The sequence below is a fragment of the Biomphalaria glabrata genome, chromosome 4, assembly GCF_947242115.1.
Source record: "Biomphalaria glabrata chromosome 4, xgBioGlab47.1, whole genome shotgun sequence".
NCBI classification, from domain to species: domain Eukaryota; kingdom Metazoa; phylum Mollusca; class Gastropoda; family Planorbidae; genus Biomphalaria; species Biomphalaria glabrata.
In genome coordinates, this window is record NC_074714.1 from 26,923,215 (window position 1) to 26,940,259 (window position 17,045).

A 17,045-nucleotide genomic window follows, 5' to 3' on the forward strand; every position below is an offset into this window, starting at 1 on the left:
GATTGGACCATAGCGCTCTGAGCATGCTATAAGCATGAAAGTAGCGCTATATAAAAGCTATAATTTGTGTTCTCAAAGATTAGAAAAATATTATTTTTCCTTAAAGTAATTTTTTTTACACTTTTCTTTTATATGGGTCATAGGAAAATTCATTTAAATCCATTAATACATTATATTTATATATAGCTAGACTATGTAACACCTATGATATCACTAGTGACGTCTTCCTTTGAAGATGGGGGGTAACAACCTATTTAATTGACAGTCACTCCCAAGCTAATTTATATTCATGTTATAAAGAGATTTATTTAAAATACATATTTGAAAAAAATATAATTCATTTTAGTGTTTCTATGTACTACATATTCACATGCCAAGTTACATTATACAAATACATTATATACTCACATGTCAAGTTACATTATACAAATACATTATATACTCACATGTCAAGTTACATTATACAAATACATTATACAGTTACATGTCAAGTTACATTATACAAATACATTACACACACTCATGTCAAGTTACATCTTACACTGACATCTCAAATCTCACATCTACTATTAAAGTCTTAAATAGGCATATTATAAAAAAAAATATTTGTGTCCACAGTGTCCAGCTACTAAAAGAACTGGAGGTCTGGCCCGTCATGGCTGTATTTCAGAAACTCTGGTACATCTGCGACAAGTTTTAAGTAGCTCAACATTTGAGCTGAACACGTGGGAAATCAAATTTTTGTCCAATATGTTGCTTCACTGTTTTGTTTATCAACTTCATTGTCCTAGTCAAAATGTGAGCAGCATACAAGCAGCACTAGGGTAGGTCTTTCATTCAAGTATAGCTTGGGTAGGTCTTTCATACAAGTATAGCTTGGATAGGTCTTTCATACAAGTATAGCTTGGATAGGTCTTTCATACAAGTATAGCTTGGATAGGTCTTTCATACAAGTATAGCTTGGGTAGGTCTTTCATATAAGTATAGCTTGGGTAGGTCTTTCATACAAGTATAGCTTAGGTAGTTATAATGTATCAATCCCCTGTATGTACTATTAATGTAAACAAATTAAACGGGCGACAAGAATATAATATTGACAATATGCTACTATCCCATGAATGATTTGTCAGTGAGCAAACATACTATATCAAGAGGTCCAAACAAGACTCTGGCCCCCGAAACCCTCATATAGAAAAAAAACTATATTGAGAACTGCCTGATCTGGAAACCACTGCATGGTTCATTTCAGATATAGGATTACTGATCTGAACCTTCTGACATGTAAAATGAGAACAAAGAAGAAGAATTGGTGTATGTGTGATATTCACATGTAATTTGTACTTATTTATATGTTTTTGATATTGAAATGTATCATGTATGACTTATGCTAGTTAATTTATCATGTGATATTCATTGGCCTTCTTCAGTCGTGAAACGACTATGGTTATCTCGAACACTTATTCATATGGCTGTGGAGCCCTATTTTGGAAAGACACTCCTGTCCACATATATTGCATGTCAAGGTGGCTTTCGCTTTGAGGTAGAGGAGCTGGCCATTTTTCATGTGGCATGCTTTTCTTCAAGAATCAAGGCCCATGTTTTCTCACTTTCTATAGCTTTCTTGGTCACCGTCTCTCTCCAATTGGTGCAGTCTAAGGCTATGTCTTCCCAATGGTCAGTATCAATGTTCACTCATTTTAAATCCCTTTTTATCACATCAACGTAACGGAGATGGGGGTGACCAGTTTTTCTAGAGCCAGACGCAAGTTGCCCGTACAGAATTATTTTTGGGATGGATTGTCCTCCATCTGGCAAACATGTCAGAGCCAGCACAGGCGGCGTTGCCTGAGGACAGTAAAGATGCTGGGAAATCCCGTTCTGCTACTTGGATCTACAATTCAAGGTGACCTGTCACTAGAAGAGGAGATAAAAAAACGTATAAGGAAGGCCGCATCAACCTTCGCGAGACTATGACCAAGAGTTTGGGAAAACCAGAAGCTCACAGTGACCAAAATGGGGGGATACAAGCATTCTTAGCACACTACTTTACGGCAGTGTGTCCTGGACAACCTACACAAAACATGAGAGGAAACTAAATTCATTCCATTTGCGCTGCCTTCGAAGGATCTTAAAAATAACATGGAAAGAAAAAGTGTGTAATACTGAGATCATGTGATATATACTTTAAAAAATTATAAAGGCAGTCTTTTTTGGTGAGCTAAAAGATGGTCGACGTAACAGAGGCGCCCCACGGAAACGCTTCAAAGACCAGCTTAGGCGTCAACTTTCCTTGGCTGACATAGAAGAGAGCACCTGGTTGCATGCAGCCTCAAAATGAGACAGCTGAAGGTCACTCACGAAGGCCGCGGGATACACATTTGAGACCAAAAGAAAATCTGCTGCCGAGGACAAACGCAGACGGCGAAAAGAAAATCTAAATCAACCACCTGCAGACAATGGTTATGCTTTGCCCTGGATGTGGCAAAACATGTAGGTCCCAGCTGGGACTGTGCAGCCATGGGAAATACTGCATTCCTCACTAATCTTCGGACTCGAAGACTAGCCTTATTATTATAATTGTAGAGGTATACAATTAATAAACTTTGCTCAATATTGAATGATTGAATCGTATCTGATGTGTGCCAAGTGCCAATTCTATCAAGTGCATTTAATGTCCACTCATGTAGTGTAATTTATATTTATTTATTCAATCAAGTGCATTTAATGTAGTTTAATTTGTGTTTATGTTCATTAAAATGAGACGTGAACATTTTTTCTTCATCATTTTCAGAGATTTCTTGCTGGGAAGTTTTTCTTTTGTTGAACAAACTGCTTTAAACCTCTTGTCAGATTATGGAGAAATTGATCTTCTCATGTGTTTAGCTAAAGCACGTGGCCTTGTTATAGATGCACTCACTTGTCTAGTGAAATTTGAGACATCTCCCAATGTGCCTTTGTCTGCATTAAGAGATCTTGTCCAGCGAGGGTTTTCAGCTCATTTATTCCAGTCTGGTTAGTTTATCCAATTTTTATTTCAAAATGTTCATATTGATGTCCAACATTTTATTAAGAAACAAATGGGCTTTGTATTGTATTTGTCCACTTTCTTATTCTAGTTTTAAGTTAAATAAATTAATTCAGTTTATAATATTAAGCAGCTTTTATTGACAAAAAATAATACTTGTTGTTTAAATTGATGGCTGCCTGCTCTATCTTGATGGTCCTCAGATTGAACCTTGACCCCCATCCCCTGCCATCTTACAACAGGATTGGGCTAGAATGTAAGAATCTTCAATTCTAAAGGAACATCCTAAATAATAAAGACTAATTACTTTTTCTTTTTTTATTCTTTTTTAGAATGATCATGCATATCTAGAGACATTGCATTGATTTCTATATTGCATCTATTTAATTGCCATGCCCTGCTTAGTGCACTATGGTCTAATCTCTTTTGGGTGGGGAGGGGATATTTGGGAGAGGTTTCCTGTGCTGCTCAAGGCACTCAGAGATATGAACTTGAGCCCTCTTGATTGCTAAATGTTTTTCAAAACAGCCACACATTTTTACTCCATTCAGAACATCCATGAAATACAAATAATGAAGGAATTAACCATTATGCTATATCTTTGACTCCGGTATGGACAGTATTGAAGGACTTCTTATGGTCCAACAGTTACGCTGGCCAGGGCACATATCCCGTATGAGAGACGAACGTATGCTAAAGGTATTCTTTTTTGGTGGGCTAAAAGGTCGTCGACATAACAGAGGTGTCCCACGGAAACGCTTTAAAGACCAGCTTAGGCACCAACTTGCCTTAGCTGGCATAGAAGAGAGCACCTGGTTTCATGCTGCCTCAGAACTAGAAAGCTGGAGGTCACTCACATAGGCCTTAGGATACACTATTGAGACCTAAACAAATCCACCATACCTTTTGTTACAGATATAGACTTATTACCATCTTTTTATTATAGATATAGATCTATTAAAATCTTTTATATAGACATAGTCTGATTACCATCTTTTAATTACTGGCTAATTGTTTATGAGTGATACATACATATTACACTTATAAAGAACAACACTATGGACCAAATTTTAAATGAGAGAAAATAGTGCATTAAATGTAACGAAAATAAAGGACTCCACTGACCAGGGCAGGAACCATTGACCCCGGAAGCGGCAACTCTACAGAGTAGTAAGTCAGTACCAAACAAAAAAACATCTAGACCATAGAGGTGTTTAAAAAACATCTTTCCTATCTAAAGTATTTGGCCAGTGTTCAATGACCACCCCAGCAGTCTGTCCACTCTATCTCTCCACATCCATCTTTACCAACAATTTTAACCGAGCAGTCCTATATTTTCATGAGATTTAATTCACTATTTTCTCTGTATTTGTTCCCTAGTCTATGTCACTATGTCATTGTTTCAGCTACACATTGCCATTTTATTGTTTCTGACCAACTGTTTATTACAGGTTGCCTGTTGCCATATCTGTCAGCTGAAGATTTGTTTCAACTTCTTACTATTAAACCTCACCTAGCCATCCAGAACATTGCTTTACTCAAGCCAATAGTTCCAGTGTTAAAACAGAATCATCTGCTGCAGCTTGCAAAAATATTTGACCCATCTAAATCTGTTATCAGGGGGATGCTACTTCAATTACAATTACGCAGACGAAGGTAGACAACTTTTCATATCTGTGTTTGTCTGATCGAAGAATTTGCATGATAGTTTAGAGACAAATCTGAATCAAAAGTTTTCATTTCTTGTAACATGAATTCATAAAAACACAAACATTTTATTCACTTTTAAAAAGAATTGAATTTCTGTCAATAATTCTGTAAAGCTTTGAGTTTAAAGATTAAGGAAGAGTGAAGCAGTTAGATGATTGTGTGACCTATGCATATTGTCACCTCTGATTCAGAAAATGCATTTTCTGACAGTGGTCATTAAGTTCTACTTTTGCGGTCATGCTTGTTTTTGACAGTTGCTTTTCTTTTGGGTCTCAAATTTATGTGCTACTATTTTAATTAAAAAATGTTCATCATTTCTCTTTTGGAAGCAAATAGCTGTCTGGTTTTCTCCTCTATGTCAGTAAAAGTCAGCAGCTGGTGAGAAGTGTTTCCTGTTACGCCATCCTCCTGTAAGCTCACAGAAAAAGATTGCCTTTGGCGTATTTACCCATAAAGGATTTTTACAGCTTTTAAAAATAAACATTGCCTCTATGCTGTCTTCATTGAATTGTACCAGAACATAATAATCTTGGCTTCTTGTACTCATTGAAGAGAGAGGAGCCCCCACTTTGTGAGTACTGTGACTCTCATCTCACTGTGGAACATATCCTTATTGATTGCCCCAGATACCAGGATGTCAGGGAGAACTTTTTTAGAGCACACAACTTAAAAACACTATTCGATAATGTCGACCCTGGGAAGGTACTGGGCTTTGTCCGGGAGGTGGGGTTGTCTATGAAGATCTAATTTATGAATTGTGAAAATATAATATTTACATTAGATTTTTACCAAATTATTAAATTTTTACTACCCTTACTATTTTAACTGTGAATAGACCTTGCTTTTAATAACTTAACTGTATAGAATGTAGTCCTTGTTATTTAAAGGGAGAGTGATCCTTAAAGGATTACGGGCACGACATGGCCTAAATTGTGCCGATGTGCATAAACTCAAAAACTCAAAACTCTAGTCAAATGTGAATATTCGTTATTTAAAAAGCTAGTTTTTAGAGCTAATAGTGGCACAAGGGACATGATATTTGTTAAGTTACACATGAATGCACAAAAAAAAAGGAATAGTTGTTAGACTACAGTGAGTTATCAGCCCATGCTTTCTGAAGTTCCTTACCATGTTATACAGCTGCAAGATGAACTCAGATATCTATATTGTAATGCTAATGGACCCTAATTAGCATACAAATGAGTTGATTTATTTGTTTTGCTTTTCTGCAGGTGATGTTCACACAAAGAGAATTTCTTTTACTTTCTATGATATTCTATTCACTGTGCTTGTATATTCATAGATTCGGATTGTGAATATAGAAATGAATTTAATGAAATATTGTTGCAGTAAATTTTAGTCTGTATAATTTTGTTTTCATTGCAAGGACTAACAGTCTAACTTCTGTAGCCTCATTAACAAGTGATACTTTGGAGATGGTAAGTAGATTGAAAATGTAGAATCTCGTTAAAAAAACACATAATTCATTTCACTTTCTTTTACATTAGTCTTTCTAAACATCGGGTATTCCTTATAAATGAATATGTGAATAAAGATATGAATTTAATTAAATATTGTTGCAGTATATTACTCCTCCTTCGTGGTCGAAGATGAGCACATTTATCATTTCCTATAGACTCGAAGATGACTGTAAAGTCCAATCCTTGCTTTAAAAAGCTGGCCGCATAGTAGCATGGGTGGGTTAGATCAGTTGCAGCTGCGTCTTCTCTCAGCTTTTTGTTGGTTCGGCGCTCTTTCGCCCTGGCCACTCTTCTTGCTTCAAATCTTGAGACTCACAGCTTCATGCCATGAGGAGCGATCGAGAGCTAGTGCTTCCCAGCCGTGAATGTCAATATCGCATTTCTTTAAGGAGCTCTTGAGAGTGTCTTTGTATTGGCCTCCCTGGGAGCACTTTCCTGCACACAACTCTCCGTGTAGAAGTCGTTTGGGAAGGCGATTGTCTGGCGTGCGGACTACATGTCACGCCCATTGAAGTTGGAACCTTTTTACTGTTGCATTGATACTGTACATGTTGGACAGCTTTAAGATTTCTGTGTCTGGTATGTGGTTTGACCAGCGCACCTTATGGATACTCTTAGACAGCATAGGTGGAAGGAGGTTTTTGGTGTGGTGGGAATATAGGGTCCAGGACTCTGATGCGTCTAGGAGTGATGGGAGAACAACAGCACTGTAGACTTTCAGTTTTGTGGATATGCTGAGTCCACTCCATTGCCACACTTGTTCTTCAAGTCTGCCAAAAGCAGCTCTGGCACGAGCTAAACGGAAGTCAACCTCATCATCTAGGTTGGCGTTTGCTGATATGATGCTTCCCAGATAGACAAACTTTTTGACGTTTGCTAATTTCTGGCCATATATGAGAATGTCTGGTTCTGTGACAGATTTATTTAGAGGAGGTTGGTGCAGCACTTCTGTCTTTTTTACATTTATGGTGAGACCAACATTTTTTGTAGGCATTAGTGAAGAGGGAAATGCTCTTTTGAAGGTCTTCTTCGTTTGCGGCATTTAGGGCACAGCCATCTGCGAATAGCAGGTCTCTGATGCAGTCATAGTTTACCTTGTCTTGAGTCTCTGAGCATTGAATAAACTTGCATCGGTGCGATATCGTATGCCAACTCCAATGCTTTCTGTGGGATAGGCATCTTTCAGCATGGCGGTGAACATTATGCTGAAAAGCGTTGGAGCCAGCACACAGCCCTGCTTCAGGTCATTTGTGACTGGAAAAGGCTTGGAGTAGTCTCTGGACTCTTGCTTGCATGTCATCATGGAATTGGTGACCCAATTGAATTGATCCGGGCAGCCGAATTCGGACATGATTTGCCAAAGGCCTTCACAACTGACATTATCAAAAGCTTTTGTCAAATTTTTGAATGCAGTATAGAGATTTGAATTTTGCTCTCTACATTTCTCTTGGAGTTGGCAGACTTCAAAGATCATGTGCCTCTACCCTGCCTGAAGCCGCATTGACTCTCCAGAAGTAGGTCAGTTTCTAGGTGGTGTTGTAGTAATAGCACCCTAGCCAGAATCTTGCCTGCAATGCATAGGAGGGATATGCCATGATGGCTTTTGCATAACTGCCTATTTTCCTTTCTCTTGTTGTGGTAGTTTCTTTTGTTCCCAGAAAATCTGGTAGATTTCTGTTAGTTTAGATGTCAGCTCTGAACTGCCAAGTGAGTATATTTCAGCTGGGATGGAGTCCAGTCCCGGTGCCTTACCAGTTGAGAGGTTGGATTTTGCAGTTGGGGAGGGTCAGCGAGTGAATAGTTTATTGTCAGCATAGGACTGGATTTCTTCTGCTTTTTTACTATACCATGACTCCTTCATGAGTCTCAGATTCCGATGGACCTTTCCCTTGGGATTAGTGTAGCATTCTCTGATTTGGGGGTAAGCTGAATTACACAGAAAGGCTTAAAGCAATATTGCGTGTGTGTTAAAAGTTTTCGTCAAACCAATCTTGGTGTTTGCATTTTGGCTGACCGAGGACACTACTAGCCAAAGAGTACACAGAATCCCTTAGTTTGTTCCAGCTGTTTTTCACATCCTTGTTCATGTACAGGGTTTTAATTTCCGTCTGGTTTGTTGATGAGCTCTTGCTTGATATATGGGTTTGTGAGCTTGGGGCCTTCTAGGTGGTTTGATGTATATTTTTAGCTTAGATAAGATTAGGCGATGATCAGTCCAACAGTCAGCTCCGCATAATGCTTTGGTGATTTTGACGTCTTGTCTATCAGACTGTCTGACAATGATGAAGTCTATTTGATGCATCCATGATGTCTTTTTTTTGTGAGGTAGCTGGAAAAGAGTATTTGTTATTGTCAGCTTGTGGGCTGTGCACAATTCTAGTAACAATGCACCATTGCTATTGCAGTGACCAATTCCGTGTCTGCCCAGAACATTACATTTTCATTGCAAGTTATGCAATAGTGTTTGCTTAATGTCAAGTGGTCAGACTAAGAAAATAACACACTGGCCAAGCATGTACGTGTATCTTTACACTAAACTAGTTACACACCCTAACCCTGTCCAAAAAGTAAATAGACTGTGTGTTCGAGTAATTCTAACAACCTGGTCAGATAGATGTAGGCGGCTTAGTGTACTGTAGTGTGCAGTCCAAATGGCAAGACCATCCCACGTTTTTTCCTTACGCGTTTAACAGTTATGCAATAGTGTTGTATGCTCAGTAGTCAGACAAGAAAATAACACATTGGCATGGTTAGTGAACCATGTACTTTACTCTGAAATAGTTACACAAGTCAAATGTTTCAAAAACTCCAACAATTTTGTTTGTATTTTTTGGGGGTTTCTAGAAATGTGAAATTCTAAATTTCAATTTTATTTAATTTGATTTTAAAATTAACAGGTATAAGTAAGATTTTTTGTTATATAAGTTAATATAATTTTAAAGAAATAAAAGTATCATACTTTTCTAAAGGTTTTAATTCAAGGCTAAAATACAAGCACACATATTTATTTAGACATCTTTTTTTTTCAAATTTTAGTGTGCAATAAAGTTATATGTAAGAAACATATTTCTTATTACTGATTTTATTATGGATAAATATTTCTATTCTGTTAAAAGATCGAACCGTAGTCATACAGTCAAATGATTAGCTAGGTCTAGATCAACTCCCCCACCAAAAAAAAAATAGTTATGAAAAGTTTGTATTGGTTTAATTAATTTTTTTTAGTTTAGTTTAACTATATTTTGAAATTCATGACAAACTTTTACTTTAACTGCTTTATTTTAGTTGAAACTTAGTTTTAGTTTTAATGTTTTTTGTTTGGTGTAATGCACAAATTGTAAGACAAATTTACATATGGACAATAAAGATTATTATTATTATCACTACTTTTTGGTCACAATGACTAAGTCCGGCCCTGCTATTTAGTGACAGCTGAATACTACTACTAAAAGAGTGATCTTTCCTTTACTTCTTGGTGTCCAAACTGTTGAGCCATGAAGAAAATTATATATATAGATTATTCTCCTGCCATATCCGGCTCCAGCTGAATATAAAAAAATGCTATCCTATGCACCCTTAATATCTATCTATCTATCTATATACCTATCTATCTATCTATATCAATATATATATATATATATATATATATATATATATATATATATACATATCAGGTTTTAAACTCAAGCCTTCTCTCACCCACACATTTTTAAAATGTTTTACTTTATAGAGTTAGTAAACATTTTAAACTTCATTAAACCAGCATTTACAGATAGTTATATATAAACATTATTATTATCATTAATAGGCATTAGTTTCTTGTCCCTATGACATCACATAGCTGGAATATTTTCATGTCTTTCTTTGATAGTAAATAATAACACAACTAATGGCCAAACAGAAGTGACTTGTCAGCCTTGGTTGGCACTGACCTAGGGTAAAGGAAATTCACTTTAATCTAAACCTCTGCCTTGTGGCTTATAGACAAACAGGAAAAGGTTTAGGGAGCCAATCCTGAGGAAAAATCAGCAGGAACCAATGATCCTTAAATAGAGACACATCAGCTGCTGGGAGAGGGGAGAACTGTGGGGTGGTAGACATAGTTCTGACCATAGCTCATTCCCAGGAATTCATCTCCTTGCTCTAAGATGAACCATACTTGTTTGATGACTGAAGGAAGCCAATAACAACAGCAGTCACCAAACATTGGAACTTGTTGAATCATTTAAGAACCTCACATCAAATGTAATTGAGGATCACTAAAAGAAATAAAACAAGGTTACAAAGACAGTTTGTGTGGAAACACAAGCTCAAAATTGGCCCCCAAAGTGGTCCACCCAGGCAGGTAAAAAGTCAGGTATCAATATTTTCAGAAAGAACATCAGAATTAAATTCTATCCAAGACAAATGACAGAGAAGAGTAGAGAAAGAAGATTGACAGATCTTGTGTGGTGCCCTAGCGGTCAAGGAGACCAAAGGATAGGTGAAAGTGAATGTGAAGTTAAATGCGAACCTGGCCTAACTGATGTCTTATAATGAATATTTAATTGATCTAATTGTCTTGTAAAGGGTTAATCTCTTAATCAAATCCTCAAAAAAAGAAAAAAACATTTCAGTAGAAAAAAAAATTCCTTTAGTTGAGTGTTCCATGCCTGTGATTTAGTTCTGCAGTTCACGCAATAATATGAAAACCTACTTATTAATTGTTGTTTTAAATTATGTCCAACTTATATGCATACTAAATAGATTTTTTTCTCTTAAAAAAAGTAAACATTATTAATGATAAATGTAGTAGTTAGTAGGACTGAACTTACATAATGTAGCAATACAAATGTAAAAAAAATACTTTTTTAACAAAAATTCTAAAACCATTTGCATAAATGTGTTAAAAATACTAGAGAGCCTGCTGTGTTTATTACTATTACTATTAATAGTGAATAGTTGTAAAAGTGGTGTTTTTTTATGAAAAAACTGCTTATTTTTCACTTTTAGAAAAGAAAAAAAATAGCTGTTGCATCAGAACTTTGAATGGACTAAAATATTATATTGTTGGATTTTCATTATCTTTTCTAGTTTACGAGATCTAAACAGGACGGACAGACATTTCACACAAAACTAATAGCATCTTTTCCTCTTTCGGGGGACGCTAAAAATACATATGAGCTTGGCATCTTCTGTCTTGTTAAATTGTGGGAAATCATCATCTAACTCAAATTAAAACTGCCTGTGGTTTCTGTACTCCTATACAGCTGTGAAAATTGAAGCTGAACACAGTATTTTAAGAGTACTACAGAAAACTTCTTTTTTTCAAATATCAGAAAAAGATAAATGAGTTTGTGCTTTTACAAATGAACACTGGCTGGCAAAAAGGAGGACCTCCTCAATACTGTGAAGAGATGAAGCTGAGCTAGTGTTGGTCCAGAATTGACTCACTGTCTTCAAGATACAATGGAGGAACAAATGGTCATCCAAAAAAAAACTGGTTGGACAATATGAAGGAATGGACTAGCCTCTCTCTTGATTTTCTGGTTAAAACAGCTGCTGATTGGATAGAGTGGAGATGGAGTAGAATTTAGTCAGAAGTCATTCTTGATCAAATTATGCACAATTTTGTTTTCTGTACTAGTCATTGAACTAGAAACTATGTTGTAGTTTATGCATTGAAAAGAAAACTAATGACATAAAGCTATTCAGTACTCTCTCATTTTATTTTTGGTTAACTCAGGATCCCAAAGAGATTCAACCTGATGTCCTAGTGGATTTTTTTCTCTTTATTGTGCTCTATTTGAATCTGCTACGCCGTAAGACCAGTTCTACCAACCTAACAACACTTGATCTAAATTCAATAGTCATTAATCCTGCAGATGAGTTAGAAAACATGGTAAACCTTTCAACTTTTTTTTATCATTAAAGATTATTGCTTTTTAGAATTCTTTCTATGTCAAACTAGCACTAGTATTTTTAAACTAACTTTATACATTTCCGGCTTGAAGGTTCCTTATATCATCTGGAGCTGCCAACTTTGACTCACTAACCAAAATGTATCTTACTTGCCATAATCCTTAAATAAACCTGTATTACAACAAACAATCCCCTAGCTATTCAAACTACCAGCTCAAAAAGAAAAGGTCAAATTGGACTTGAATTTGCAAAAACAAAAAATGCATAAAAAAAACTATCCTGAGAATTTGGCTTTGTTTGTTTTGTTGAAAAATGTTTTACATGTTTCGGATGTTCCTTCAGAGTTGAAGTTAGTTTACTTCCTAGTCCAAACCTCCCGCAGGATGACGGGGGATGGGAGCGGGCAGGGTTTGAACCCTCGACCGTCGATAAATCCGAACGACAGTCCAGCGGGCAAACCGCACGACCAGGCAGCCACCCAGGCTTTGACTAGACTGAATATGCTTAATTTTGTCATATCTCTATTTCATTGTCAGGAGGTATAGTTCTAAAATGGTCTCTTGATTTTAAAACAAGAAAACTATTTGTACAAGTTACATTTTTACATTTACATTTTACATTGATCACAATCATTTAATACTCTGCTGCAACCATTTGTTAAAATAATAGAGAATCAATATTTGACTAAATAGTGTCATTATAATGCATTTTTTGAAGGAAAAAGAACACATACCTGTTGAAACTCACAAGAAACTGTCTATTCAGCCCCAACCCATTGCCTGTGGACCTAAACATTGTGCTGTTATTAGAAATGGTGATGTGTATACATGTGGCAAGTCCCAAGGTGGCAGGTGAGTTATCTATCCATCATTTTATGTTGGTCATTTTGTTGCCATTCTGCCTTTATCCAATTTGACCTATTTCTTGATCAGGTTAGGTGTGGGAGATATACCTCAGAATGCTTGCCCACCAGTAAGAGTTGAGAACCTACACACTTTACAACTCAAAGTAGATGCTGTAGCTTGTGGCTGTGAACATACACTGGCTTTGACACAACAAGGGGTAGAACTTTTATACTGTGTACTTATAGACAGAATCAGTATTCAAAAAATTATATTTTCTTGAAAAAAACAAACTTGTTTAAAAAAACATGAAGTTTTAATGACTTTCAAAGCAAAGTTAAAAAAAGTTTTTTTTTTCAGCGTTTAATTTAGGTGTGTAATAAATACTATAGCATAGCAATTAGGAATTAACATTTAATAATTACAATAATAAGCTATCTTATAAATTTTACTTTTAAAGCTATACTAATGACTAGTTTGTTCAGTAAAATTAAAAAAACTTTTGAACTAATACCAGGTGTATGGTTGGGGAAATTCCAAATATGGACAAGTAGGTGTAGGCACTAGTCATATATACAAACGTCCAATGCTGCTGGAAACCTTACAATCAGATACAGTTGTTGCTATTGACTGTGGGCAGTATCACTCTTTAGCTTTAACTGCTGACCACCAGTAAGTTGTACATATGTCTTTTAATTCAGTTACAATGAACTTAGTAAATGTTTTGGTAATAATCAACTGTGATTATTAAATATTTCTCAAAAATTAAGTTTCCTTATGTGAATTTTTCTATAAGAATGGAGTATGGTTATGTCTAAAATCTCCCAAGAGTCATTTTAAAAAATTACTTTATGTTCCTAAATGTGTTCAAACCAACATGTATAAATATTTTATAGGATTTACACATGGGGATGGGGAGTACATGGGCAACTAGGTCATGGCAACCCTGAAGACTGCTTGATACCAAAACATGTGACCTACTTACTGAATCTTGCAGTTGTCCAAATAGCTGGTGGTTATGCTCATTCTCTGGTACTGACTGAAAGTGTAAGTTGAACTGTCCGTATTTTATCTGGAATCATGTGAGTCGGTTTGATGTTGTAATATGGAATTGATTTTTATAAAGCCTTTATCAACTCACTCTGTCTGTTCTGTACAAATTCTGTACACATTATTTCTCCCATTCTTTGATCAAGTTTAAACTTTGCACAATTATTCATTGTCCCTTATAACTCATGAATGACTAAAAAAAAAATTGACCAACTATTTTATCAATCGTAATTAACTAATTTTGTTTAATATAGAGACAGTAGTAGCTTAAGAGAGATGAGGCTTGTGTAGGAAATTAAGTTGTTGTCTAAAAATTTGAAACCAACAATAGATAACTATAAAACCTTCTATTTTCATAAGCACTTCTTTAGCTCAGTGGATAGCATGTCTGCCTTCCATCAATTAGGTTTGAACACTCGAATTCAATTTCAAGTCGGGCAACTTTTTAAAAAAATTGCTTTTGAAAAGCAAGCACTAATACCCCCTCCTAAATCCTCAACTGGTTCACACGTAATTGGACCATAGCTCAATGAGCATGCTAAAAGCATGAAATTGCTATTAAAAATCAATTTGTTAAAATATTTCCTATCACACAAATTTATTGTCATTCTAGATCTGTTACAAATTAATTACATGATAGAGTCAAAATAATAGATATAATGTTAGACACTTAGTTTGTATTTTTAGTTATATAGAGACACACCATTGTAGACGCATTTTGAACCATTTTGAACGTGACTAATGACGCTTGGGACTAGTTGGGTTAAAGGCTTCTTAGAGACAGAAAATCAGTTGGTGATAGGATTTCATAGGGTTAGGGCATATTTTATCGACAGAGACATCGACAGTGGCCTTTTGTGGATTAAACATTATTCAAACTGTTCAACGGAGTTTCAGACTCGTCTCTTCACTGTTAAAACCGGAGGTACTTGTTATGCTTGTGTGTTAATTGCACTGGAATACACCTGAACAAGAAACTCAGACATTTGAAGAGTAATCTGTCATAATCTGACAGTCATCAACATTTGACTACAAGACAAACAGGCATTCATCACAATAATTACACTTAATATAAGCTTTGTTTTATAAAAAGTATTTTTATATTTGACTTGATTTCTTATTCAATTTTGCTTCCTTTCTTAAAACCTTCCTATGTGTGGGCTATAGATGCGAGTTGATGAACTCTATACAAATGCAATGGTGTGTATGCTTTGTTTTCTCATTTCTAGTTTTCATAGGAAATTTGAAATAAAAAAGTAAACAAGATTTGTTTTTATTTATGCTCATTAGAAACTGAGATCAAATGAATGTATCTCTTTACAATCAGGGTGATGTTTGGTCATTCGGCTGTGGTTACTTTGGTCAGCTTGGTTTAGGGATGAACAATAAAACAACATATCCTCAAAAGGTTCTTTTACCAACTGCTGTGACTGCAATAGGAACAAAATTTTTTCATTGTGTAAGTTTATTTATAGCAGTGTTGTCTGAAGTGTAATAGGATTAGTACAAATGTAAATCCTACTCCTAAGATTTTCAATACGTATGCTCATAAAACTTATCAAAGAGTGACTAGCTAGTCAATCACTAACTGAAAATGTGGCTTGTATATAACTTTGCTGTTCATAGTTCAGTAATGACATAAAATTATCTAGTTCCCCTCGGTCATTGGGAAATAAAAAAATTAATTTACTTTTAAGTATAACCATTAGTTAAAATTATATTTCAGGTCAATTTTAGTAAATGCTTGTGCCTAGTATCAAAACATGCTTTTTTAACATTTTTGTCAAACAATATTTATATATTTTTCTTAAAAGCATGTTTTGTTCATTTCTATTGTAATTAAAGAATGTGTTTTACATTCTTTATCTAAATTTGAGTGTTTTATTTATGTCATTCTTGATGTATAATCAAAACACAATCACTCCCTGCTCCAATATAAATTCATCGAATTGTCTAGCACCGAGTAATTTCTGTCCATTTTTATTTAGCTGAATACTAACAAAAACATTTTGTTCCTTGTGAGACTATCAACACTGCTTATTGATTTGGAAATGTATTTAAAAAAATCAAGATGTCTAGGCATTGAATCTGTGTTTATTGACATTCCTAAGGATTGTTTCCTACTGACTTTGTTTTTAACTGAGTCTGTGTAATCATAATACAATTTAAATTAGGATTAATAAAGCAGTCTTAGTCTTAGTTTATTTTGTTGCTCTGGATGATCATACTGTTATTAATATAAATGTAACTTCTTTAGATTGCAGTGACTGTTACTAATAAAATCTATACTTGGGGTCTACATCCACAAAACTTACGCCAGATAGCTTCCTCAATAAGAAGTGCAAGGCTAGCTGGTTCTAATGACCAGGATCAAAATGCTTTTATGTTTCCCAGTCTAGTTGATAGTACTTATGTTCATGGTCAAATCACTAAGGTACGTCATACTTGTTCTTCAAGTCTACCAGTGCATTCATTCTGACTGAGTCTGTATTCGAGCAAAATCAAAAGGAGCAAGTTATTGAGAAACATTTCATTTTTTAATACTCTCAGGTTTGCTGTGGAAGTTTGCATAGTGTTTTGTTAACTGAAGATGGAAGTGTCTATCTGTGGGGTAGAAATTTAGAAGGACAGTTGGGTACAGGATCAAGACAGGATGAGGTTAGTGTTATAGACATTGTTAGGAACCATTTATTGAATGTTAGCTTCTTATATTTAATGCTAAGTACTGCATAAAAAATGCTTCTATTGAAGTTAGATCTTATGTAATTCATTTTTTGTTTGTTTTTTTGCATAGAGGATTCCAAAGATGGTTACCTCAATAAATGATCAACAAATAGTGGCAATAGCTAGTGGAGGGGAGTTCACTCTTGCTTTCAGTTCTGATGGATGTATTTGGGCATGGGGCAAAAATGACTCTGGCCAGGTTTGAAATATTTGATAACTCACTAAGGTACCACATATTGCTTACAAGTCAGCCATCAGCTTGGACATATTTACCACACAGTTACCATATCTGCCACACGTATATCGCTGTCA

General features: G+C 35.4%; 1 protein-coding gene across 4 annotated transcripts in view; it reads left to right on the forward strand.

Moving 5' to 3' along the window:
• LOC106072788 (uncharacterized) overlaps positions 1-17,045 on the forward strand; it is a 72,251-nt gene that overhangs the window by 40,677 nt on the left and 14,529 nt on the right. For 3 of the 4 annotated variants that reach the window (XM_056026478.1, XM_056026475.1, XM_056026476.1), the window contains 14 exons: positions 619-824; positions 2,792-3,012; positions 4,477-4,681; positions 6,123-6,174; positions 11,942-12,097; positions 12,835-12,968; positions 13,050-13,179; positions 13,477-13,631; positions 13,856-14,006; positions 15,177-15,209; positions 15,337-15,468; positions 16,267-16,443; positions 16,560-16,667; positions 16,804-16,932. In XM_056026478.1, coding sequence (XP_055882453.1) covers positions 619-824; positions 2,792-3,012; positions 4,477-4,681; positions 6,123-6,174; positions 11,942-12,097; positions 12,835-12,968; positions 13,050-13,179; positions 13,477-13,631; positions 13,856-14,006; positions 15,177-15,209; positions 15,337-15,468; positions 16,267-16,443; positions 16,560-16,667; positions 16,804-16,932 — 1,989 coding nt within the window. The remainder of the gene's footprint in view (positions 1-618; positions 825-2,791; positions 3,013-4,476; positions 4,682-6,122; positions 6,175-11,941; positions 12,098-12,834; positions 12,969-13,049; positions 13,180-13,476; positions 13,632-13,855; positions 14,007-15,176; positions 15,210-15,336; positions 15,469-16,266; positions 16,444-16,559; positions 16,668-16,803; positions 16,933-17,045) is intronic. The other variant, XM_056026477.1, reaches the window with a different exon arrangement.